At 38.2% G+C, this 24,939-nt stretch overlaps 1 protein-coding gene across 1 annotated transcript; it reads right to left on the bottom strand.

Annotated features, from left to right (window-relative positions):
- Positions 1-6,629: 6,629 nt before the first annotated feature.
- tedc1 (tubulin epsilon and delta complex 1) lies at positions 6,630-23,566 on the bottom strand. Its single transcript, XM_053633667.1, has 8 exons — positions 23,037-23,566; positions 22,801-22,894; positions 22,437-22,645; positions 18,522-18,665; positions 18,357-18,443; positions 16,186-16,272; positions 12,395-12,568; positions 6,630-7,498 (listed from the first exon to the last, which is right to left on the bottom strand). Exons 1-8 carry the CDS (start codon positions 23,178-23,180, stop codon positions 7,136-7,138), a joined length of 1,302 nt encoding a protein of 433 aa, XP_053489642.1. The 5' UTR covers positions 23,181-23,566; the 3' UTR covers positions 6,630-7,135.
- Positions 23,567-24,939: the final 1,373 nt, after the last annotated feature.

Genomic DNA, 24,939 nt, shown 5'->3' with positions numbered 1-24,939 from the left:
GCCCACTGTTCGCAGGGATAAGGCCTGGATGCACAGCAACCCTGAAAGCAATTGTTGAAAATAAATTAATGAATAAATGTATCTTGAATGAATTACTTTTTGTGTGCATTTTACCAGAAAACATGACTTAATTCATTTAGGACAGTGTCTCCAAAGGTCTTAGAATAATTTACATTTGCATGTAATCATTTGGCAAAGACTCTCATCCAGAGCAGCTACTGTAAGTGTGCAGCATTACGAAAAGAAAAAAAAAACTTCTTAAACTAAAAGCCCAGAGGCTAATCCTGGTTTGTGCAGAGTGATTTAATTGGTAAATTAAAAAAAAATACTAATAAAAAAAATCTAAGTATGTACAGATATTGCGTGTCAAATACAAATACCCATAGATGTGCATAAAAATGTAATAAATGTAAGGGAAGAAAAATATATAGTAGTGGTGTCCTCCATATTGTCTAAGGACTTTTTTGGAAGGAATGGACACACAGAAATTTTATATAGGAACAAAACATAGTAACAAAAACCCAATGAAATACCATCTGATGCCAAAATTAAATAAATAAATATGATTGATTAATTAATTAACAGTATCATCCCTTTAAAGTCCACTAAAAGGTTTTCAGCATGAAGAAAATCTAAACTGGAGATATTGTCTATCTCAGGGAATAATTTTTTCCCCAATAAAATAATAAATTCACCTAAAATCAGCTGTAATAGCCCTAACAGACCAAGACTCTGTGCATGTTTCAAACATACAAAATAGTAACAGTAGTAACTCAGAATAACTTTCATTCCTCTTCAGCCATCCTATTTCTATTGCTCCAAACTAAGTATGAACAGATCAGGATTGGGGTATGGTGGAGACACATAGAGACACTGAAGCCTTGAACACAGCACAGATGTCTCTAAGCAACATGCACACTCGGCTAAACTCTATCTGTGCAATCTTGAAAAGCACTGGTGGCTACACGGACAATTACATTTAGACAGACTGATTATCTCTGCAGTCAGGGACAAAGATGAACCTATAATGAGAGACAATTGATAAACAGCAGTGTTGTTGTTTTTTTTTTCAAGCAGATTGGGACAAATGCTTCCTTTGTGGCTCCCTATTTGTGAAGTCATATTTCCTAATTAGTTTCTGTGTCTACTGGAAATGCAGAGTTTGTGGCACTGGAGCAGTGATAGGCAAAATCAGGAACAGTCCAAGATAGATTGACATGAAACCAGAGACAAGATTCAAGGTCACTTTACAACCAGTCACAAGAGTAATAGACATATTGTAAAATCAAATAAGAATCGAAATTATAAACAAAAATGAAACAGTAAAAGTAAAATAGTGAAAATGTTCAGAGATCGTAAGAAAATAATGGTAACCCTCACAGATTACTTCTCTTCCCCAAACCTCAGGCTTCACCCCTCTATAATAATACAAAGTAGTAGGCTTCCTGGCTCATCCACATCCTAAACTATCTTATAGAGTGCTGAATGATGCTAACAAAATTGATACCTGAGTTGATAGACCTATAGATAAAGTTTCTGAGAATTAGGCTACAGCATTACCATGAATCAATCAATCAATCAATCACACAGTACGAGCCAATAGTGCATATGAAGTAGGCTATAGAATAACCTTTTTTTTTTTTGTTTTTTTTTTGGATACATAGTGAATAAAATTCAGGTCTTAAATGAAAGAACAAAAAGGCAAGTACAAATACATGAAACTCTTACTTAAATACAGCAACGATGTTATACATTATAATTCCACACTTCCCACCTCTTGATGCCAAAGGAAGATGACCTGCGTGAACTTAGACATAAATACAGAATATAATCATCCCCTCCCTAACTATTTTTTTGTGCAGTCTAGTGCTGTTATTTATCTCCCACAGTAAGTTAAGTATGCCTTGTTATGTTACTTTTTGAGCATATCTTTGTGAGTCCCACAAAGGATAAGATGAAAAATACTGTAGCCCATTCTATTATCTTGTTTTTCTCCATGTCATTATATGACAGTATATTTCCTGTATTAGGTTTTTTTTTGTTTGTTTGTTTAGGGTTAGGCGGAAAAAGAGATGGAGTACGACAGCAGCAGCACACATCAACCCAGGAGCTTCAGTCTTTGCTGGAGGGTCTATAAAGGTTTTTCAGTTTGTGAATCCAGCCTAAATTCAATTATAAGTAAGCATGGTTACCATGTTATTTATCCTCAGCAGAGCCCCATGTCTGTAGACAGACAGAGGACAAAGAGGATAGAGACAGAACAAAGGACATCATCAGGAAATGTGTAATCACTGTTGATCATCAGTGTCATCCACCTTGGTGTCTCTATTCTTATCACTAAATATTGGAGCATTTAAACTGTTTACTCTTCACTTTTATATCCATACTGAAATTATTGCTGATTAATTTAGTGAGTTCTGGTCTGTTGGCTAATTTTCCCATATTTTCATCAGGTCATTGAAACAGCAACATAACACAAAACTTTGCTTACTGTAATCTACACCACTCTGGTTTGATGATGATGTGATGGCACAGGTGCTTCACAGACATTTTGACAGCCTGTAACTGATTACAAGTTGAATTGATTAGGATTATGCTCATATCAGCACTGCACATATCTCTCCAACAAGCGTGAAATGTATTGTGTTAGGAACGCACAGTTGGCTAGCAAGGTTTCAAACATGTTTAGCAAACTGATTGTTTTACCACCGCATTTATTAAACTGGCTCCTTACCCAACCTGATCTTTTTTCAGAAAGCATAGGTAGGATTTTCATTAAATATACTGTATTCATTTTCTTTAGCAGAGTAATTAATTTAGCAGCATTAAACACTGATATCCTATTTGCTATGAGTTCTGATTAGGTATTTCATTTTACTTTACAGAAGAACAACTACTGTACATGCACTGCATCCTATTTGCATTTTTACTTTGGTCCGTAATTCATTTTGATGCAAGATTTCTTGGCACATTACTTGAAACATTAAGAATGATAAACAACCATAATATTAGTCCAGCCGGAGCTGTTTTTGAACACAGGAGGAAACAAGGCCAGGATGATTCATATGCAGCTCTGAGCATTCAGCCAAGATTTACAAGATCACGGTGGCAATCAAATACAGCAAATATTAAGAGCTAATTAGCAAATTTCCCAGCAGGAGAAACAACAAACTAATAAGATCTAATGTTTTTATGCATTAGACTGGGAAACATTCTAACTGAACTACATTTGGCTTCTATTCAGTACTGTGAGCATGCCCAGAGAGTGAATTCAAAAAGAGAGCTTTGGGAGTAAGAAAACTGTAAGTGGATGCAGTAGTACTAAATGACGCAACTTATGTGAATTTTATTTCTTTTTTTCCAATGGACAGACAGACACTGAGGAAAAGGTAAGCACTATAAATCTATCTTTATTCATAAATTTTGCTCATGTAATGTTTAATGTCTCTCTAGGTGTGGAATGTGTTGTATTTTTATGACTTTGGAACTTAAATTTCGTAATTAAATGCTATGCTTTGTTAATTTGCACACAAAGGAGAGACTTGTGAGGTGGCCTGAGGTCAAATCTGAGATAGATTTTTACCTCCCTTTTAGTTTTAAATTGGCCACTTAACGCGATAAACTAAACTATTATCACATTTTCTGAACTTCAACGCTAGTCGAGTATTAATTTTACATTATGACTGCCACTTGCACTCGATCCATGACAATCATGCAAGCTTGTGCACATGTGTTAGACTTGAATATGTTAAAGATGTATATACGGTGTAATTCGGACGTTTTTTTAAGTGAGCGACACGATTATAGTCACCAAAATCAACAAGTCTTATTAATTTATGGAATGTTGCAGTCGGCCCCTGTGTGTGTGGAGTTTGCATGTTCTCCCCGTGCTGCGGGGGTTTCCTCCGGGTACTCTGGTTTCCTCCCCCAGTCCAAAGACATGAATGGTAGGCTGATTGTCCAAAGTGTCCGTAGTGTATGAATGGGTGTGTGAATGTGTATGTGTGTGTGCCCTGCGATGGATTGACACCGTGTCCAGGGTGTACTCCGCCTTGTGCCCGATGCTCCCTGGGATAGGCTCCAGGTTCCCCGTGACCCTGAAAAGGATTAAGCAGTATAGAACATGGATGGATGGATAGATGGATGTTGCAGTCGTTTGGAGGTACTCGCCACGTTCCAGCAACGTATTATAAACTATAACGTTGCCATGACAAATATGGGAATCACAAGGTTACATGGCTGGAACGTTATTTGGTACATCGCAGTGGTCCAGTTACTTCTTCACAACGTAACTGGGTTAGCTGGGTCGAAATTTGTTTACTTTTATTATGGTTTAGGTTTTGTCTCCGCCCCTGTCTTGTTATTAGTTGTCTCCCTCACGTGTCCTCATTTTTCACAGCTGTTTATGTTTTACCTTTGATTTCGTTGATATTTAAACCCCTGTATGTCTTTGTTCTGGGCGAAGTATTGTGCGATTCTGTGTTTTGCCACCAGAGCCATACCAAGACTTTGATCTTTGTCCTCGTTTCCCAGTATTTTGATCCTGTTCTCGTCCTCGTTTCTTGGTTTCTCGTCTCTGTCCTGCTTATGCCCGCTTGTAGATCGCCTGAACCTGTGCCTGCTTTTTGACTACGTTTTTGCCTATCGATTTGGATTTGTCGGCCTGTATCTTAAATAAAAGCTTGAACTGCACTTGCATCCATCTCCAACCCCATTACATGACAACACTACTCTTTTTTGTTTGTTTGACAATTTTTAACTCTATATAGTAAATGGGCCTTGAGAAAGGTTTTAATGTACTTTTAAATGGCTGAGGTCGGGAAACACTAGTCACATATTCCATCATACTGTCAACCCACATTCAGTAACATTTAGATGTGCTGTACAGACTGTCAATAAGCATAATTAACTTCTTGCACCCCTAGTAGTGAAAGAGGCAAGATCAAAATTGTCCACATTCATAATCTCTTTTGACAGGATACTATTATTTATTTTTTCTGCATTTTGTATGCCAAACCAGACAGCAACTCTACCGGCATGACTACACACAAACAGAAGATTTATGAAAGAATAGGTACCCACAAACACCAATAAAATATGGTTGTTGTGTTCTGAGTAATGTGGTGTGATTAAAGGCCACAGCTGTTAATTAAGTACTACAGAAAGATGCAGGGGTCTGGCTGTAACTGCCAGAGAAGTCTTGTTAATGTCATCCAGCGTGTGCTTCAACCTGGACAAATGAGGCTATAAACCCTGCAGTTCCTCTGGTGTGTTGTCTGTAGCTGCTAGAATCTATTTATTGTTTATGCTCAGGTGAGAGTTTGCTGTCCTTTGGGCCAGGGATGACATCCTGGCTCATGAGACTGCAGCAGTAATAAATTCTGTGTGTTTGTATGCGGACTAGACAAGGAGTTCAATTCAAAGTGAATATAATTTTAGATTAAATGATTATTTTTAGATTTTGTTCATTTTTTAAATATATATCATGAAGGAACTCAAGTGTTTTAAAGCAAGACTGATATCTTGTTAGTTCTAGTTAACTGTAATTTCCTTGTTCTCTTAACTTTGGCTGGATCCAGGACTGGAAATAATGGTGACAAATAAAAAGTCCGCAATTCTGTTAGTTATTTTAGAATCCTGTTTGATCATTACGTCCAGTTCTGCACGCAATTAACCATTATCAAATTAATTTAAGAGTACTCAGTGAAGTCCTACATATGTATACCATTTTCTACTTTGGAAGCTTGTTGCCCATTTACCTTGCCTACTAACTCAAACTATTTGGTTACTAAGAAGCTAGCTAACACCCAGGTATTACTGTGAACACTGGATAACTGCTGGGTGGGGGGTGTTGTTTAACACCTGGATACACTCTAGTGCATGTGCACACCATATTAGGACCTTCCAACAAAGTCACAATGTGACAGCAACGTAATATTTGCAAAAATTAATTTGCACAAAGTGGAAACCTTCTTGCTGAATGGCTCTTAGGTTAAGAGCAAGTCCAAAAAGTCAGGTAACCCTGGTGAAAAGTATGTGGACACTTGACCATCACACCCATATGCAATTTCTGAATATCCCTTTCCAGATTTAATCTTCACTTTGCTGTTATATCTTCCACTCTTCTTGGAAGGCTTTCCACTGGATTTGCCCATTCAGCCCCAAGATGTTGAGCAAGGAGACTGTGGGTGCAGTCGGTGTTCAGTGGTGTTGAGGTCAGGGCTCTGTGCAGGCTACTCAAGTTCTTCCACTCCAACCTTGGCATACCATGGATCCCTCTTTGTGCACAGGGGCACCGTCATACTGGAACATGTTTGGGCCCCTTAATTCCAGTGACGTGAAATTGTAACGCTACAGCAAACAAAGGCATCTTATACAACTGTGTGCTTTAAACTGTGTGGCAAAAGTTTGGGGAAGAACCACATGGGTGTGATGGGCAGGAGTGCACAATTGTTTTGCCCATATAATGTATAATAGGTTACTTTTTGTGATACCACATCAGTACATGATGCTATTCTGTTCTGCCTTTCTATGTGAATAAGACAGGAAGTTACTACATGTGTTTGCAAAACACAAAAACTCCTTACCTTGACCTGGCTGAGGAAAGGTTAAAAAGGTAACCTAATAAAACATTTCCACATCGTTTTGGTCTTCTTGTAGATATTTTATTGGCAATAAAGGTCACTGAAATTTTAATCAAAACCCAAATTTTTGTCATTTTTGGTGACATCTAATGGGGTTTCCTAGACCAGCACATACATTTTACGCACACATTAATTTCACACACACACCCACACACAAAGGTCTGCTTATCTGTATTATTTCTATCTTTTCTTCCATTGTGACTAAGCCTCAAAGTTCAGCTGAAAAGGGAAAACTTTGAGAAGACTTTTGATGAAGGGAATGAATATTTTCAACAGTTTCATTGTAATGCATTTGGACAACCAATAGAAATGCCTAAACAACAAATAATCATTACTGAGCAAAAGGACTGAATACTTAAATTATATAATGGGAGTGTATAACAATTCTCTACAGCTATTTAGTTTCTTAATACAAATCAACTTTATACCCCTGTAGTAGTGTTAGGAAAGTCTTTAGTTCTACAATCTGGCTTTGTGTGTGAGTATGTGCATCATCTGTTGAGAGGCATGATGAACACCAGTCCCTCCAGTGCATTACACTTTGACTGCATTTCCTCTCGCTGGCTCTGTCTTAGCAGCTCAATCTCCCACTCTAGTATGGCCTTTCTGTGCCTCAACTCCTTTAGCACTGACGAAGCCTGGAGCATTCCTGAAGTCTGTGCTTGGCCTGAATCACCTCTCTGGGGTTTGCTTGTTGATCTGGAGGCCTGTGGGTCCTGGAAGTATGGTGTGAAGCCTCTATCTGTGGCCGTCAGAGTATTGACTAGAGAAAAGCCCTGCAAGTGGGCAGCCACTCTTCTCTCTGCGTCTTCTTTCTGCCTATGGCTAAGTCGGGTTGTGTCTGTGCATTTGTCCTGGAGAGATAAGACTAGATGTTAACACAAAAATTACAGGGTGTACCAAAAGTCTCCATACATATATAGCAGAAATTAACACTTTTTAGCAAAATGTCCTCCAAAATTTTTCATACTTGTTTTTTTTTTTCAGATAAACTTAAAGAATTCCTTTGAGAAAAGAAGAACAGAATAAAATCAATCACATGGCTGAATCAGGAAGATGTCACATGGTTGCGAAGGACTTCAACAGAAAACATGGCAAGCACATGACACTGTTGTCAAACTTATTAACAAATTCAAAAAGACTGGAAGTGTTGCGGACCAATTGAGAAGTGGAAGTCCACGAACATCAGCTGACGAAGGCACAACCAACATGCTGGCATACACAGTCCCCTTTGTAGAGAAATTTTTGGGACACCCTGTACATCGAATTAAAGATATAAGTAGAAGGTTATATAATAAGTTTACACACAAAAATGTGTAGATTTCTGCTGTACCTGTATTCCACAGGCTAAACCTCTATTTATCTGTTTATGATGATACTTTTGAAAAAAAAATATATATATATATATATATATATATATATATATATATAGAAAGATGTCAAGTAATGATGTAACAAAATATGCAATTTGGTATTAAGTACTAAAATGTTTCTTGTTACTTAGAAGCCATGTGAAGCACAACTTCAGCACTGCTATTCAAGATACAAGAATTCAGATACAACCAAAGCCTTCAAAACCAACTAAAGAACCAGCATGCGCTGGAAATGCAATGTGGCACTCATTAAGTTTAGAATTCAAAATACAAGCTACTGTCCTTCATAGACAACATCTAGAAGTAGCTGTATCTCTGTAACTCCAGATCAACTAACAAACACCTGCAAAAGTCTAATATGACATTATGTCAGTTCAAAATGGATTTATTCTAGCAATAAAACTCTGTGATGAGATGACCAGTTTTATTTATTTTATTTTATTTTTTTACAAATCATACTCTAACAGCATTAACAAGCTAAGGTAATAAAACATACTGAAGTAAAGCATCACAATCTCCTTGTTCTGATTTTAAAATCATATTGTAACCTGCTCAAGGAAATAAGAGATTTAAATCATTTTAATCCTTAGAGGCTTTAGAATGGGAAGCACTAATTAACAAGACTATGGAGCAGGTTGTATAAAAGCTTAGGTAACTAGCAGAATGACAAGGTCAAACATTCATATATCACAAATGTGCTAGAGACCAGGTTTCAAGCTTTCCAGCCTCCAAATCAAATTTATTAACGGATGAATAAAGAAGTGCTGATTGATAGGTCACACGGTCATCTCCAAAGAAACCTATGGGGAAAATATTACATATATGTTGACTAAGCTGCAATACTGCCAAATTTGTGCCAAGTTTCTCTGTTCATCCAGGCAGGCTGCAATATCTCACAGGTAGCACTCATGAGCACCAAATTTAAAGAGAGAAACATATTACTTCAGTGTTATAAAAGCATCTGATTTGGTATTTTCTCATCCCATTAAATACAGCATCACCCTCAATAAAACTAAGAAAAGTGCCTACGTGTACTAAATAATTTCTCTGCAGTTAAGACACTAATTCTTTAGCATTTAGACAAAAAATTATTATGCTAAGAGATTAATCATTTAGAACAGAGATGCATATGCCAATTATACACTAAAAGGGAACATTGTCTAATCTCTACATGGTGAGGTAGCATTTTAACTGCAATATTAAATCTCTACATCAGATCTTTAAATACCAAAAAAATGTATTTTAGTTTGTTCTTTAACCAACTTAGTGTAGCAATTTACAATCTAAAATTTACTGATTTTAGATTAATAAGATGGTACACAGGTTGATATACTCAATTCCAGCTATTATAAACCCTAAATTTGGCATGAATACATAATTATCTTTAAACAAACATGGACATACACTAAAACTGTGCACTGTCATCTTTAGACTGCAGCTCACCAAATGCCAAATTTTACAAAAGCTCAAATAGTTTTATACACATATTGGATATCTGATATTTGGCTCTTACAGTCATGTGAAAAACTAAGTACACCCCATGGAAATTGGTGGTGTTTTTTTTTATTTTTTTTTTTTTTACATATTTGGACGAGCAAACATTTGACCATCTATGAAACAGTGCCTATTAATGAAGTTGATATACTTGAACAAAACCACAAGAAAATTTGCTTTTCCAATCATTTATTCAACAAAAATATCAATAAATGTGATATTCTTCTGTGGAAAAAGTAAGTACACCCTTGGCCTCAGATGCTAGTATTGCCCCCTTTAGCAGAAACAACTTCTTGTAGGCATTTTGCATAATTTTGACCGCTCTTCCATGCAATATTCTTGCAAGATGAGGGTTTTCTTGCATGTACTGCCCATTTCAACTCCCCCCCCCCAAACATTTCAAATCATGGGATTCAAATCCAGGCTTTGACAAGGCCATTCCATAACCCTCCATTTCTTTTTTCTGAGCCAGTCCTTGGTGGATTTGCTAGTGTGCTTAGGATCGTTATCCTGTTGAAATGTCAATTTTCGGTTCAACTTCAAACTTTTGGGCAGATTATCACAATATCTTCAAGCACTCTGTGATATGATGCAGAATTCATAGTTGAAGCAAAGAATGCAAGCTGTCCAGTCCCTGATGCAGCGAAGCAACCCCAAACCATAACATTTCCACCACCATGCTTCACAGTTGGTATGAGGTGCTTCTCCTGAAAAGCTGTCTTTGGTCTGCAACAAATATGTCTGCTGTTACTGTGGCCAAACAATTCTATCTTTGATTCATCTGTCCAGAGGACATTATTCCAAAAGGCCTGGTCTTTGCCTAGATGCTCATTGGCAAACTGTAGTCTTGAAAAGACTTTTTCCTGGCACACCTTCCATGCAGATTAAATTTGTACAATCTCTTTCTGATTGTAGAAGCATGCACTTTGACAGCAACAGTTGCAAGACTTACTAGCAGATCATGTGATGAAATTTTGGAGACTTCTTTTTGCATCAGATGGTCTGCTCTTGGGTTGAATTTGCTGGGGCGACCAGTCCTGTTACAAATTGGCAATCGTTTGAAATCTGCGCCATTTGTAGATTATTTTCCTTATAGTGGAATGATGTATTTCAAATAACTTTTTTTCTGAAGGCCTTAAAGAACTCTTTAGCTCTTGGCATGATTACACGACACAACACATCTCAATAGCAAAGGGAACACCAGACACTAGATATGAGAGGGGTATAAATAAGACCGGTTCCACCTGCAATCCCTAAGCAAGTTCAATTCACTGGTACCCAATCTTGAACGCCTGATTTTAATTTTATGGATTTGAAGGTGTGATAAATGTAGGGGTGTACTTACTTTTTCCATGTGCCCAATCTGTTTATTGTTCACTTAAATTGTGAAAATTACTACAAAATGTCAATTTTATGCATCATCTGACAGAGTATATCAACTTTATTAATAGGCACTGTTTCAAAGAGGATCAAATTTGACATAGCTTGTACAAATATGTCAAAAAAGCCACCAATTTCCAAAGGTGGTACCTATTATTTTCCACATGACTGTACATTGAGGTGTTGTTACTTCCTTTCACTATACATAATATTTATTCTCTTTTTTCCCCAGGTACTGATTTGTGATTTCTGTTCACAGTCCAATGTTGATGACACCTTCAGTACCAGGTCTGGCATACTGTAACCCCAATTCTGAAAAATGTAGTATTAGTAAATAGTATTGAAAAGGAAAAAAAAAAAAAACCAAAGTGCTTTGAAAATTAAATTCACCCTGTACTATATTGAAACCACATTAACACATTATTTGATGTTTTATTTTGTGAATTTAATTTATTTTTGAAAATATACACTCATTTTATATCTGATAACTGCAACACACTCCAAAAAAGTTGGAACAGTCGACTGTTTACCCCTGTGTAACATCACTTTTCTTTTAATAACACTTATTAAGCGTTTGTGCACTGAAGACACCAGTTGGTTAAGTTTAACAAGCGGAATTTTCCCCCATTCATGCATAATGTATTTCTTCAGCTGCACAACTGTACGGGGCCTTCGTCACCTTATTTTTCGCTTCATAATGCTCCACACATTCTCAATCGGAGACAGGTCAGGACTGCAGGCAGGCCATGCTAGCACCTGCACTCTCTGTTTACGCAACCGTGATCACGCACAATCAGAAGTGGTTTTTGGCCTTGCCCTTTACGCACAGAGATTTGACTGGATTCCTTGAACCTTTTAATTATATTGTGCACTGTAGAAAGTGAAATGCCCAAAATCCTACCGATTTGTCATGGGGAAATGTTCTCAAAATGTTGGATTATTCACTGATGCATCTGTTGGCAGATTAGCGAGCCTCAACCCATCCTTGCTCTTGAAGGACTAGACCTTTTTTGGAGGCTCCTTGTATACTATGATTAGACAATTGCCTCACCTGTTTCACATCACCTTCTTTTTCAACTCGTCACATCGATATTAGTCCTAAATTCTCCCTATGCCAACTTTTTTGGAAAGTGTTGCATGCATCAATTTCAAAATAAACGTTTATATTCAAAAAACTATGCAGTTGATTGGATAAAACATCAAATACCTTATCTTTGTGTTTTTTGTTTAAATACAAGTTAAAGTACATTTACAAATCCCTTCTTTTTGTTTTTATTAGCATTTTCCACACTTTCCCAAGTTTTTCAGAATTGGGATTGTAATACAGTGAAATGTATTGAAGCCCTCAACACTAACTGAAATGTCTTAATACATCAAATATATTTTGACAAAAAGCTCTCTTGGTGTGCTTTAATTTATTTGCACTTTACAAAACCTTTGTCTTACTTGTATGGTGTGTGTGTGATCATTAGATATGTTAGTGCTTTAGTGTGTGGTCATTACCAGTCTGCCCTGGTGCTTAGTCTGTAGTCTCAGCAGCATCTTGTCTAGACGTCTCACAGATCTCCTAGCCTTGTCACCATGGGAACAGCTCTGAGTGACAACCTGGTCTCTTAATAGCTCGTCCACAGACCCTTCCTGATTCCCATCTGAGAGGTAGCCATCAATCACACTGTCCTGTACAGGAATAAATACAGGGATAATTGTTTCCATAGGAGACATGAGTGACTGGCTTTATCTAGAAATGGTGGCTGGCGTTGATTGACAACTTATACGCTTAACAGCTAAGAAGTGGCAAAAGATTAGTAAAACAGTAACGTGCCTCAAATGTTTTCTTTTTCTCATTAACATAAAGTTAAACATCTGTAGACTTGTACACAAGACTTCCTAATGTAATCCTAAAGACTGTACTGTACTTATACCAGGAGATTTATTCACAATATGTTCATACTGATAATCCTTAACACACTTAGTTCTGTTGACTATATAGCATCCAGTTGGAGAAGAGCAATGATTTATTAACCCCCTATCTGGGGTTATCCAGAAAAGTCATGTTCCCTTTTGAATCTGGTTCCTCCGAAGACGACTTCTTCATATGGTTTCACAGAGTTTTTCCTTGCCACTGGTGCCTCTGGGTTGCTCATTAGGGATCTTCCGTAAATCTACAACCGGATATGAATGCTGTATAGTCAATTGTTCACTTTAGTTAAATGTTCTCTTTAGTTTAGAAGTCTGTTCTGTTCCATGGCATTTTTCAGCTGGACTAAAAATATATATATATTTTTAATTAATTCCTTACATGTGTTTTTTGTTTGTTTGTTTTTAATTTAGCTAATTCCCAACAAGATTGTTAATTCTGGAGTTGATATAGGCAGGTGTATAGGTATATTCACAAAATGTCTGAATAGTGGACACTATAGGTGTACACCTAATAGTGGACACCTACAAGTTCCTAGGGGTGCAACTCAGTAACAAACTGGACTGGTCAGTCAACACTGAGGCCCTTTATAAGAAAGGACAGAGCAGGATGTTCTGTCTGAGGAGGCTCAAGTCCTTTGATGTGTGCACTAGGCGGCTACAGATGTTTTAACAATGGCGACCATAGACTGGTAATCTTCTATGCTGTGGTGTGCTGGGGAGGTGGCATTGGGACTTGTGGGGCCAACAAACTGAGCAAGCTAGTGAGGAAGGCCAGCTCTGTGGTAGAGATGGAACAGGACTGGATGGAGGAAGTGACTGAGAAGAGGATGAGAGGGAAGATGAGAGCTATCATGGACAATCCTTCTCATCCTCTCTACGCTGAGCTGAGGCAACTCAGGAGAAGATTCAGCGACAGATTCCACAATGCAACAATACCCAGTACCTCCTACTCCACTGATTGAGTCTCACAGAAACACACACTCAGCAGTTAATTGTCATTCCACAGATATTGCACATGTATATAAATACAGAGGATATTGCACATGTACATATACAAATAGAATTCTAGCATATGTACACATACACAGATCTGTTTTATTGTTTCTATTATTTATAGTCTTTCTATTGGATAGGTATTTATGGAAATTATTTTCTTTCTTTGATGTTACTCCTCCTACTTGTGCTGCTGTGTCAATTTGAATTTCCCCTACGGGGGATCAATAAAAGGTACATCTTATCTTATCTTAATACTTTTTAGCAACTTCAATTCACCCTGCTTACGACAAACTCTCAGAGAACAAGCAGCTCCTAACTGTCTTGAGATAAACAAGATAGTTCTGTATAAACCAAATAATATGCTTAAAATGTTTGGATTTCATTAAGGGCTGCTGTTTTCATAATGAAGTGGTTGTCTTGCTATTTACCTGAGCATTCTTTCCCTCTTTATTTGTAGTACTGGGAACACTTTTGGATATTAAAATGCTGGACTGAATTCAATTTCCATTTCAATAGCCAAAATTAATCAAAATGACACCCGTCAGAGGTTCTTTCAGCTCAGGACTAGCATATATCTGAAGACGGGCCATAAACTTTGACCCACACATCTCTCAAACACACCAATTGAAAATAATCTATAAACCAGCATCTGCCTCTTGTCGAGAGCATAGGACTGTCCTCCACTTTGCTACCTCGAAAAATTCATAACATTTCTCCTTCTCAATGCATAACATCAACACCCATTGCACTTCTTTTTACTTTAATCTGCAAGCTCAAAACCAAAATAAGGGACACCTGCCAAGAGCTATGAAACCACTCCTCTTAGCAGGAAGCTTCTAAATAATTTCAGTGCAATGTGGATGTGAGCTGGATGACAGCACAAGTGAGCACTTCATGGTTTCAGAGCACCTTAATTAACAAGGCAGAGTTAGTGGGTGGTTCTGGAAAGTGCAATGACTGAGTCAGTATCAAAAGCCTCGTATCCCAAAATGGCTCAGAGCTAATACCTTGTTCTACTTTAATAGTATACTGCAGCGCTTGAGATTAATCTAATTGGATGTGCAAAGCCTGTAAACTTTAAGAACTACCGATTATAAGTACACTCTTTACATAGCAAGTAAACAGACTAACAAGCCAAGTAGAAAATAAAACCTATAACTGAGTTAGGAAATTATTGCAAGGGATATGAGAGTAATATACAGCTACACTCACTGGCTGTTAAATCAGGTACACCCATCATAAAGGTACTCTTTATAAATATAATATTACTTACTATTGCTATTTGTTACTGACCACAGAACCATAGCTGACTAGGATTCTCTGCACAGCATGGCAAGATCACAGCAGTACATGCATCAGTGGTATGAGTGTATCACACACAGCTAGGGGTTGTAAACACCTCAGCAGTGTCACTGTGCTCAGAAAAGGGTGTAGACACAAGGTATGTGTGCTTAATAAACTAGTCACTGAGAGTATACCATTCTAATTTGTTCACAGAATCGGCATGCAAGTTATCCTTTATACATATTTTGTAACAAATTCCTACACAGGAGGCATTGTGCACAGTTACAATATGGTGCACAAACAGCAAAGTGAAAAACTGTGTTAGAATCTTAGCAAAGAAGGAGACCGTGCCCTCCAGAAATAATGGCAACCTTTGTAAAATAAGCAAAAATTATTATTTAAATATAATAATGAAAAATTGTTGGATTGTGTATAACAACAGGATTACATATTTATCTCTAACAAAAAAAAATATAAGTACTTTTTAATAAGCAGTTATAAGTATCATTAAGCAGTTTTAGAGGTTGCATGTCTGAAACAGGTGGAAATGTGGCTGAAGCCCAAATATCACAGTTTTCAAATTGAACAGATTCGTTGTTGTCAAGTCACCTGTTAAACACGGCTTTCACAACAAGCTGTTCAGAAGCATTGCCTGAAAGAAGCAAGGACACTGCATACAATTATAAGCATCCGATACCCAACTGTAAAATTTGTTGGTGAATCAGTGATGCTTTGGGGTTGTTTTGCAGCTGGTAATTCAAGGGGATCTTGTAAAAAATCATGACATCATGAATTCTGCTAAGCAACAGGATATCTCAGCCCAAAACCTGGTTGCCTCTGCCAGGAACTTCAGACTTGGCCGTAAATAGAGCTTTCGACAAGATGATGAGCAAAACATATTTCCAAATTATGCTTTGCAATGAATCTCTTAATCTTCAGCCTATACATCTATATAATGTCCATATGTGTTTGAGTTCATAATATCCTTTACAACATTCATTTATTTTTTGCATTTTGATTAAGAGTGCAAATAATTCTGGAGGACACTGTATATGCTGTCAAAACATAGAGACTTTGCATAGAGACCTGCATACCATCCAGCACCAGAACAGTGGCTCCATCTTTTTCCATTCTAGATATGCTTCAAGTATTCCATTCAGGGACTGTAGGCGCTCCAGATCCTAAAACAAAATAGATGAGCGCATTCAAATGTGAACCAAATGCACTGTAACTTATATATAGTTTGCACAAAAACATGCAACATGCAATAAGGTCACTGGAGCTACTTTCCAACCGCATCAAAAATTTCCTCGGATGAATAGTCAGACTTCAGAAGTGCTGAATAAGAGATATATATATTTGAGTTACACAGAATAGCACACTGGGAAGACTTAGACTTTGTATATTTGAAACCACCACTCACTACCATATTCAGGAAGTCTTAACCATCTTTTCTGTGGATCGTGGATAATTATACTTACCTGCATGATGTATTTAAAAAATACTTCTACATAGCTGGTATATGTACAGTATCTCACAAAAGTGAGTACACCCCTCACATTTTTGTAAATATTTGATTATATCTTTTCATGTGACAAAACTGAAGAAATGACACTTTGCTACAATGTAAAGTAGTGAGTGTACAGCTTGTGTAACAGTGTAAATTTGCTGTCCCCTCAAAATAACTCAACACACAGCCATTAATGTTTAAACCGCTGGCAACAAAAGTGAGTACACCCCTAAGTGAAAATGTCCAAATTGGGCCCAAAGTGTAAATATTTTGTGTGGCCACCATTATTTTCCAGCACTGCCTTAACCCTCTTGGGCATGGAGTTCACCAGAGCTTCACAGGTTGCCACTGGAGTCCTCTTCCACTCCTCCATGATGACATCACGGAGCTGGTGGATGTTAGAGACCTTGTGCTCCTCCACCTTCCGTTTGAGGATGCCCCACAGATGCTCAATAGGGTTTAGGTCTGGAGACATGCTTGGCCAGTCCATCACCTTCACCCTCAGCTTCTTTAGCAAGGCAGTGGTCGTCTTGGAGGTGTGTTTGGGGTCATTATCATGCTGGAATACTGCATACTGATCATGCTCTGCTTCAGTATGTCACAGTGCATGTTGGCATTCATGGTTCCCTCAATGAACTGTAGCTTCCCAGTGCCGGCAGCACTCATGCAGCCCCAGACCATGGCACTCCCACCATCATGCTTGACTGTAGGCAAGACACACTTGTCTTTGTACTCCTCAACTGGTTGCCGCCACACACACTTGACACCATCTGAACCAAATAAGTTTATCTTGGTCTCATCAGACCACAGGACATGGTTCCAGTAATCCATGTCCTTAGTGTGCTTGTCTTCAGCAAACTGTTTGCGGGCTTTCTTGTGCATCATCTTTAGAAGAGGCTTCCTTCTGAGATGACAGCCATGCAGACCAATTTGATGCAGTGTGCGGCGTATGGTCTGAGCACTGACAGGCTGACCCCCCACCCCTTCAACCTCTGCAGCAATGCTGGCAGCACTCATACGTCTATTTCCCAAAGACAACCTCTGGATATGACACTGAGCACGTGCACTCAACTTCTTTGGTCGACCATGGCGAGGCCTGTTCTGAGTGGAACCTGTCCTGTTAAACCGCTGTATGGTCTTGGCCACCGTGCTGCAGCTCAGTGTCAGGGTCTTGGCAATCTTCTTATAGCCTAGGCCATCTTTATGTAGAGCAACAATTCTGTTTTTCAGATCCTCAGAGAGTTCTTTGCCATGAGGTGCCATGTTGAACTTCCAGTGACCAGTATGAGGGAGTGTGAGAGCGATGACAAATTTAACACACCTGCTCCCCATTCACACCTGAGACCTTGTAACACTAACAAGTCACATGACACCAGGGAGGGAAAATGGCTAATTGGGGCCCAATTTGGACATTTTCACTTAGGGGTGTACTCACTTTTGTCGTCAGTGGTTTAGACATTAATGGCTTTGTGTCGAGTTATTTTGAGGGGACAGCAAATTTACACTGTTACACAAGCTGTACACTCACTACTTTACATTGTAGCAAAGTGTCATTTCTTCAGTGTTGTCACATGAAAAGATATAATCAAATATTTACAAAAATGTGAGGGGTGTACTCACTTTTGTGAGATACTGTATCAATTACTGCAATAAATATTCAACCTGGCTTGCAATTCATATAAACTGACAAGACTGTTCAGTGTTCCTGAGCATTGGCAGATAATGCTGTTTGCAGTATAATCTGTCTTAGGTCACCTTTTCAAGTGCAGTATATCCAGTTAGATTAGGAACAAGGGCAGCGCTGGGGTAACAGATGGGAGGAGAGCTTATGTGGGAGCAGACCTGGAGAAACATGACAAATCATTTTAGTCACCATTTCAGCCAGCAGATGAAGTTAATGTGGCAGGCCTTGTCACTTGCCTTGTCAGTAAGCTTGGCTTGCTCTTGCTGAGCTGTTAAGAGACTCCGCCACTGTAGCTTCAGTTTCCCATACTGCCACTGCAACCTCCTGACATCTTTTTCTCCACATCCATTTAGGTCCAGCTCCAGTTTTTCAGGTGGACCCTGGTGATCACAGACACACGCACACACGCCATCACAGTTGGTATCATGACACGTTTGTTCCTGATGTATCTTAAGAACACAACCACCTTTTGCAGATTATGAGCAGATGTAAATCAGGGTAACACACAAGTGAAATGTACAGGCTTATTACATGCCAACTGACTCAACACTGCAGCCTAATGGTTGTGAATAAATCCTAGATCTTGGTTAGAATTCTTATAAGAAAATATTGCAAAAAATTTTTAAACAACTAATGAAACAGGATGTACTAATGTAAACTAATGTAAATTATCAGCTTTCAATCTATGAAGAAAACAGGGAGTGATGGGAAAATATGAAAGGAAGGAAAGTTCTTATCTGCAAACGAAAAAGTTATACATTCACAGTACTGACCAAAAGTCTTAGGCACATCTAAAGAAATTCTGTTAAGCAAAGACACCTTCAAAAATAATTATATTAGAAATGAAACTGGAAACATTAGTGTTAACAGGAAATTGAGGAGTAACAGGAATCAACACCAACATTTAATACTAGCAGCCTTTGCCTTTACAACGATGTTGAATCTCACAGTTACAATGTCGTGCAGTGTTTTATATAAATTGGCTGGTATGTTTGTCAAAGGTCCTTTGAGAACCTGGCACAGTTCTTCCGGAGTCTTTTGGTGTTGCACTTGATTCGGTTTCTGCAGGTACAATACTAGACAGTCTCAATTATGCCTTTATCTAACATGTATCCATTTATACGCTACTTTCTTCAATGAAAAAAAAATTGTGTAACTAATTTTTTTTTTTTCGGGGGGCAGAATTTATGTTTGGAAATCTAAAACTTGTACATTGTAACAGTAGGGTTCATTTTTCAACCCACAGCACTGTTTTGTTGTTGCTAATTTGCAGTGCACTGTTCAGTGGTTTCTGTGTGGTTCTGACCACTGTGTGCTGTTCAAGGCTACTGCTTGTGCATGCTTGCAGGTTACTAAAAGTCTTAAAAATAAATACAGAGTCTCCTCACGTTTTACCTGAGCGTAAGTTCAATGATTTATTTTATTTTTTAAAGAACTGGCTATGTTAAAGTGTTTCTTGGGTTCTTTGTATCAATGTGCTCTCAAAATCTGTTAGAAATGAGCATTTACTGTTGCAATCAAAATTATTCACACCCCCCCCCCCCCATTGCAAATCAGGTTTGTTGTCAAAATGTACAGACATTCAGCTGTTTGCAATGAACAAATCAAACAAAAGCAATTGAAATAGTTCAACACAACGAACGCTTCAAGTGGTTTCCCCAAATTCAACTGAAAATGCAACTTATAATGGTTTCTCCAGTTTCAAAATTATTCAACCCCTTCATGGCATGTATCTTTAGTACTTAGTAGAGCACCCTTTTGCAGTTATGATCTGTTGCAAACGAGATGCATAGCCAGACACCAGTTTCTTCAATCTTAGCCCATTCCACACGAGAAATGACCTTGTGTGCTGCAACCGCCTTCTTCAAATCCCACCAGGGATTTTCTATTGGGTTCAAGTTAGGTGACTGTGATGGCCCTGTAGAATCTTCCAGGACTTCTTCTGCAACTAAGCCCTGGTGGAATTTGAGGTATGCTTGGGATCATTGTCTTGTTGGAATGTCCGATGACGCCCCAGCTTCAGCTTCCTCACAGACAGCATGACGTTTTCTCGTAGGATTTCCTGATATGAATCTGTCTTGCCTTCCACACGCTGCAGGGTTCCAGTACATGAAGATGCGAAGCAGCCCCAGAGCATCACCAAGCCACCACCATGCTTGACTGTGGACAGAGTGTTCATTCTTCGCTCTTATTTCTCCAGACATACCACTGATCCAATTTGCCGAAAAGTTCCAGTTTTGTTGCGGCGTTCCACAGAACAGTATCCCAAAACTTCTGTGGCTTATTTATACGATTTTGAGATGACTGATTTGCAATGGGGGTTGAATAATTTTGATTGCAACTATAAATACTATTTTTCAAAATCCTGCCCGACCCAAGTTTCTAAATTACTCCTACATTCTTGTCTAAATCTGTTAAGTATTTATGAAATGTAAGACTTTGTGACTATTAGATTTAGCGGTTATGAGGTCAAATAAACTGGAATATTTTTATTTAAAGCTACAATGTGTATAATGTTTTCATTAAAAAAAAGAAGAAGAAAAAAAACACGTTGTTCCTAAGCTGCTGAGAATCTTGTAATAGTAACGCACAGCAATTGACAGTCAGCCCTTCAACTCGCCACAAATTTGTGTCATGACTTTACACAAAGCCACAGGCATCATAAAAGAGCGATGTCTTCGCCTTCATCTGTCTTTGAGCCAGATACCTCACAGCCTCAGACACACTAAGCCCTGTGGAAACATTGTAAACTTACTCCACAGATCTTGTGTTTTAGCTAGAGTATTAGCACTGAGACCTCAATAATGGCATGAGATAAAATTACATCTTTCAGTGTGGGCTGCGTCCCAAACCACAGACTACTATACTATGTAGTAGATCAATACACCAGTGGTGTCTATAGGGTTTTGTTATCCTGTGTGTGATTTTGATTGCATTGGATTATCCCTGGGTTTTCACTGAATGTGTATCTGTTGTCTCTCACAGCATGGAGGAAGAGCGCTGCAGACCTATATCTTGAAATGTTCTTCCACAAGTAACATTTAACATTTTTCTACCAGAGAGAGCACAATTCAAATAATCTACATCCCGTACAGTAGTGAGCCAAAGTCTCAAAATGTTATGAAAATTGTACTGTAATATTTTGAATGGCTGTAAATTGATCAGTACATAACACTGTTAATAAATGCAGGCTATATACTAATAATTTAGCTCCAGATCATGTAGGAAATAGTAGTAATGTCAGATACCAAGAATTCTGCCATGGCACAAGGAGCCAAAACAGCTTTATATTACCATTTAGAACTTGTACGTGGAAGAAAATACCTCTCTCGCAGTATTGAGTTATAGTTCTTTTGGGACCTTTAACCATATTGTAACCATATTTTTCATTACAATTCAGAATATTTGGAAAGGTGAATGACAGCATGTCATAATGGTGATAATAATAATAAAGGGGCTCGCTTATCATGTTGGACATTGAATCATTTGCAGGCGCATTTGCAAAAGAGACGTGATATTCAGGAAATCCAATTTGTTCGAAAAAAATGTTTTCTATGGATGCACCGGAGTTTAGGTAAAATTACACATAAGGAGACTCATTCATATGAACCATACGAGGATTCACATACATACATCATTGCAATTTTATATATGCAGTCGCTTATTTATTTGTTGTGTATTATTGATTTCATTTTAATTCGAAATTTGTGAAACTCAGTCATTTCATATTAATGACCTGAAAGAGAGAAAAACAACACAAATCCATAAATTAAGACAAACTAATTAGTCATTTAATCAATATAAAAGAAATGGTGCGGTATAACGAGGAAGAGTTATGTCTATGGTAGCTGATGCACTATAATGGCAGAGCTGCACATATATTTGAACATCAAATCAAAATATTTATTTTGCTTGGTTATGGGCTTTATTGAATCAGACAACATTTTCATGTCATTTTCATTTTCTTTTCAACACAAGACCAGATACAAATAGTTCCCTAATATCAATACTGATGGTTACATATGACAGCAAACATGAAATATGTAATGATCCTCTACCACCTAATTTAGCCCCTAGCTAAAACTACCAGGAAGTGAAGTTGGATAAATATGTACACAATATGTACACTTTACAAGATTCTGGAGACTCACCACTGCTGCTGATGAGAGGACATCTAATTGCAGAAGTCTCTCTCTTAGTAGAGCCTCAAGGTTTCCTGATGCAATAAGCCAGCTGATGGCTAGCAGCAGATCCCTGCTTCCGATCTCCTCTCTGCTTTCACAGGCCCGGGGTCCGACAACCCACCAGCCCCCATAACCACTGTGCCAGAGGGCATTCTTCACAAAGCGTAACTGGGTGTCTGCAAGCATTATTCAATTCACCATGGAACACCAGAACACACACACACACACACAGAGGTTTATGGCAATTACATTAGAAGAACACTCCAAAAAGCAATTTCAGTATTTTCATTGACATATAATCAGTAAAATAGTTTAGACAATCTGTCAGTACCAGGGTTAGAGAGTTTGTTTGGTTCTGAGCATGCGCAGTCTGGTTCAAAGCTCTTCATAAGGAGACTGCTGAGCAAACACCACAAGTCTTGGGTCTACAATGGAGAATGGTGACATTTTTTTAGTTTAGACAACTGGAGTTTCCGCGTACTTTTGTGATATCTGATCATTAAAGACTTCAGGTTAGGTGTGCTGTGGGAAATAAGGTTTTGGTGAACTTAAAAACGAGTCACTAACCACATCTATCCTGTTGAATTTGGCTCTCCTGAACACTTCAGCAGTTGGGACTGACTCAACGTCGAGTGCCGAAAGAAGTTTACAAAACGTTGTTATTACTTCTTTAGCTTTTATATTCTTTTTAAATTCTTCATTCTTCTGCATTTTATAATGGAAGTGCAATGCTAATCTTTTTACTGAAGTGCCTGGGCGTATGTCAAAAAAACTACACAAACATTGTTTCCGCGATTGATATGTTCTGCCATAACACGTGACCAATGACGTCAGAGTCTTCGTTGCTACACACAACCACGTGACTGCTTTGGAAACTGATTCGGAAGACGTTTTTATGTTGTTAACCAGTAAAAGAGTGAAGGCGTTCTGAAGTTTAGGAAAGTCATTTCCACAAATTAAACTTGTATAAGTACAACAACCCTGTATTAATAATCTAACTGGGAAAATCAACAAATCATACCCTCATGTTTTACACTTCAGATACACTATATGGCCAAAAGTTTTTGGACACCTGACCATCACATCCATATTTTTTTCATCCTACAACTGTTGCCACAAAGTTGGAAGCACTCAATTGGTATAGGATGTCTTTATATGATGTAGCATTAAGGTTTCCTTTCCTGGATCTCACCAAAAGTCCCAAACCTGTTCCAGCATGGCAATGCTCCTGTGCACAAAGTGAGGTCCATGTGGAAGAACCTGAGTATCCTGAACAGAGTCCTGATCTCAACCCCACTGAAAACCTTTGGGATAAACTGGAATGCAGACTACATGCCAGGCCTTCTTGTCCAACATCAATACCTGACCTAATACCTGCTCTTGTGGCTGAATGAACACAGCCAAGCTCCAAAATCTAGTAGAAAGCTCTGGAATGAGATGTTTCCAGCACATATGGCTGCGATGGTCAGGTGTTCACATAATTTTTGCCATATAGTGTAAGCCCACATAAGCCAAGGTAGGTCTAAAGTAGCAAGCAACAGATTATGGCCTAGGGCTGGGTTAAAATTAAATGTATGTAATTAAATAATTTGTGTGTGTTTGTCAACAGATGTTGTTCTCAGTGAATGTCTGTGCCGAGTTTCTGTAAATGTTCTTTCTGTGACCATGTGGGTTTCCTCTGGGTACTCTGGTTTCCTCCCACCACTCAAAAACATGCATGTATATGGATTTACTAAGATAAATTGCCCCAGATAAAGAGCGAGTGTGTGTGTGTGTGTGTGTGTGTTGCCTTGTGATGGACTGGCATCCCATCTAGGATGTATTCCCACATCATGCCCAATGTTCCCAGGATAGGATTTTGAACTAGTTTTGCCATCATTACTGGTAAGGCTAGTCAGCATACACTTCCTGGTTAGGCAAGTTTGACTCTTTTGCTTTTGTTGTTTGAACTTCTCTAATCGGGATCACATAGAACCTGCTGAACAGCATCAGTGCATTTACATACACAGTTAATAAATATTTGTTATTATTTCCTTTGCTTTGATGTCTATTCTTATGCAATGGCTGTGGGGAAGGCCAACACATTTCACCTAAATAAGGCAATATTGGCAGTGAATATTGCCAGGGTGTTGGCAGTGAATATTGCCAGGGTGTTGACAGCAAACATTTCTGCAAAACTTTTTGATATTATTATGTAGGATTTTTTTTTTGTCATATTTTGTAGGCAAAATATATTAACCTGTAACAGAGGAAAGATTTTTATCTTTGCTGCCATTTTAAACATTTAGTCAAAAATTTGTACACTCGTGTTTTCCAAAGTGTGTTGCTGCCCCCTGGCAGGCCACATAGGTATTACAACCCAGATAAAAAGAGGGCACCGGGTCATTGTTGGCTTATTCATATCAAAGTGGCAGCCATGAGCAGTACCTTCATCAGTAAAGTAAAAAACAAACATAGTCAGGAAAGAGGA

Source organism: Ictalurus furcatus, chromosome 9 (assembly GCF_023375685.1).
Source record: "Ictalurus furcatus strain D&B chromosome 9, Billie_1.0, whole genome shotgun sequence".
Lineage (NCBI taxonomy): Eukaryota > Metazoa > Chordata > Actinopteri > Siluriformes > Ictaluridae > Ictalurus > Ictalurus furcatus.
Note: the sequence above shows the minus strand (reverse complement) of the source record. Positions and strands in the feature narration are given on the sequence as shown.

Excerpts from the sequence above, each read along its gene's own strand:
- tedc1 (XM_053633667.1), bottom strand. The coding sequence starts at position 23,180 with ATGCAGAAGAATGAAGAATTTAAAAAGAATATAAAAGCTAAAGAAGTA. Across the intron at positions 22,895-23,036 it reads AATTCAACAGGATAGATGTG|ACCCAAGACTTGTGGTGTTT; the intron begins GTTAGTGACTCG and ends TCTCCATTGTAG. Across the intron at positions 18,444-18,521 it reads AAGCCAAGCTTACTGACAAG|GTCTGCTCCCACATAAGCTC; the intron begins GCAAGTGACAAG and ends ATGTTTCTCCAG.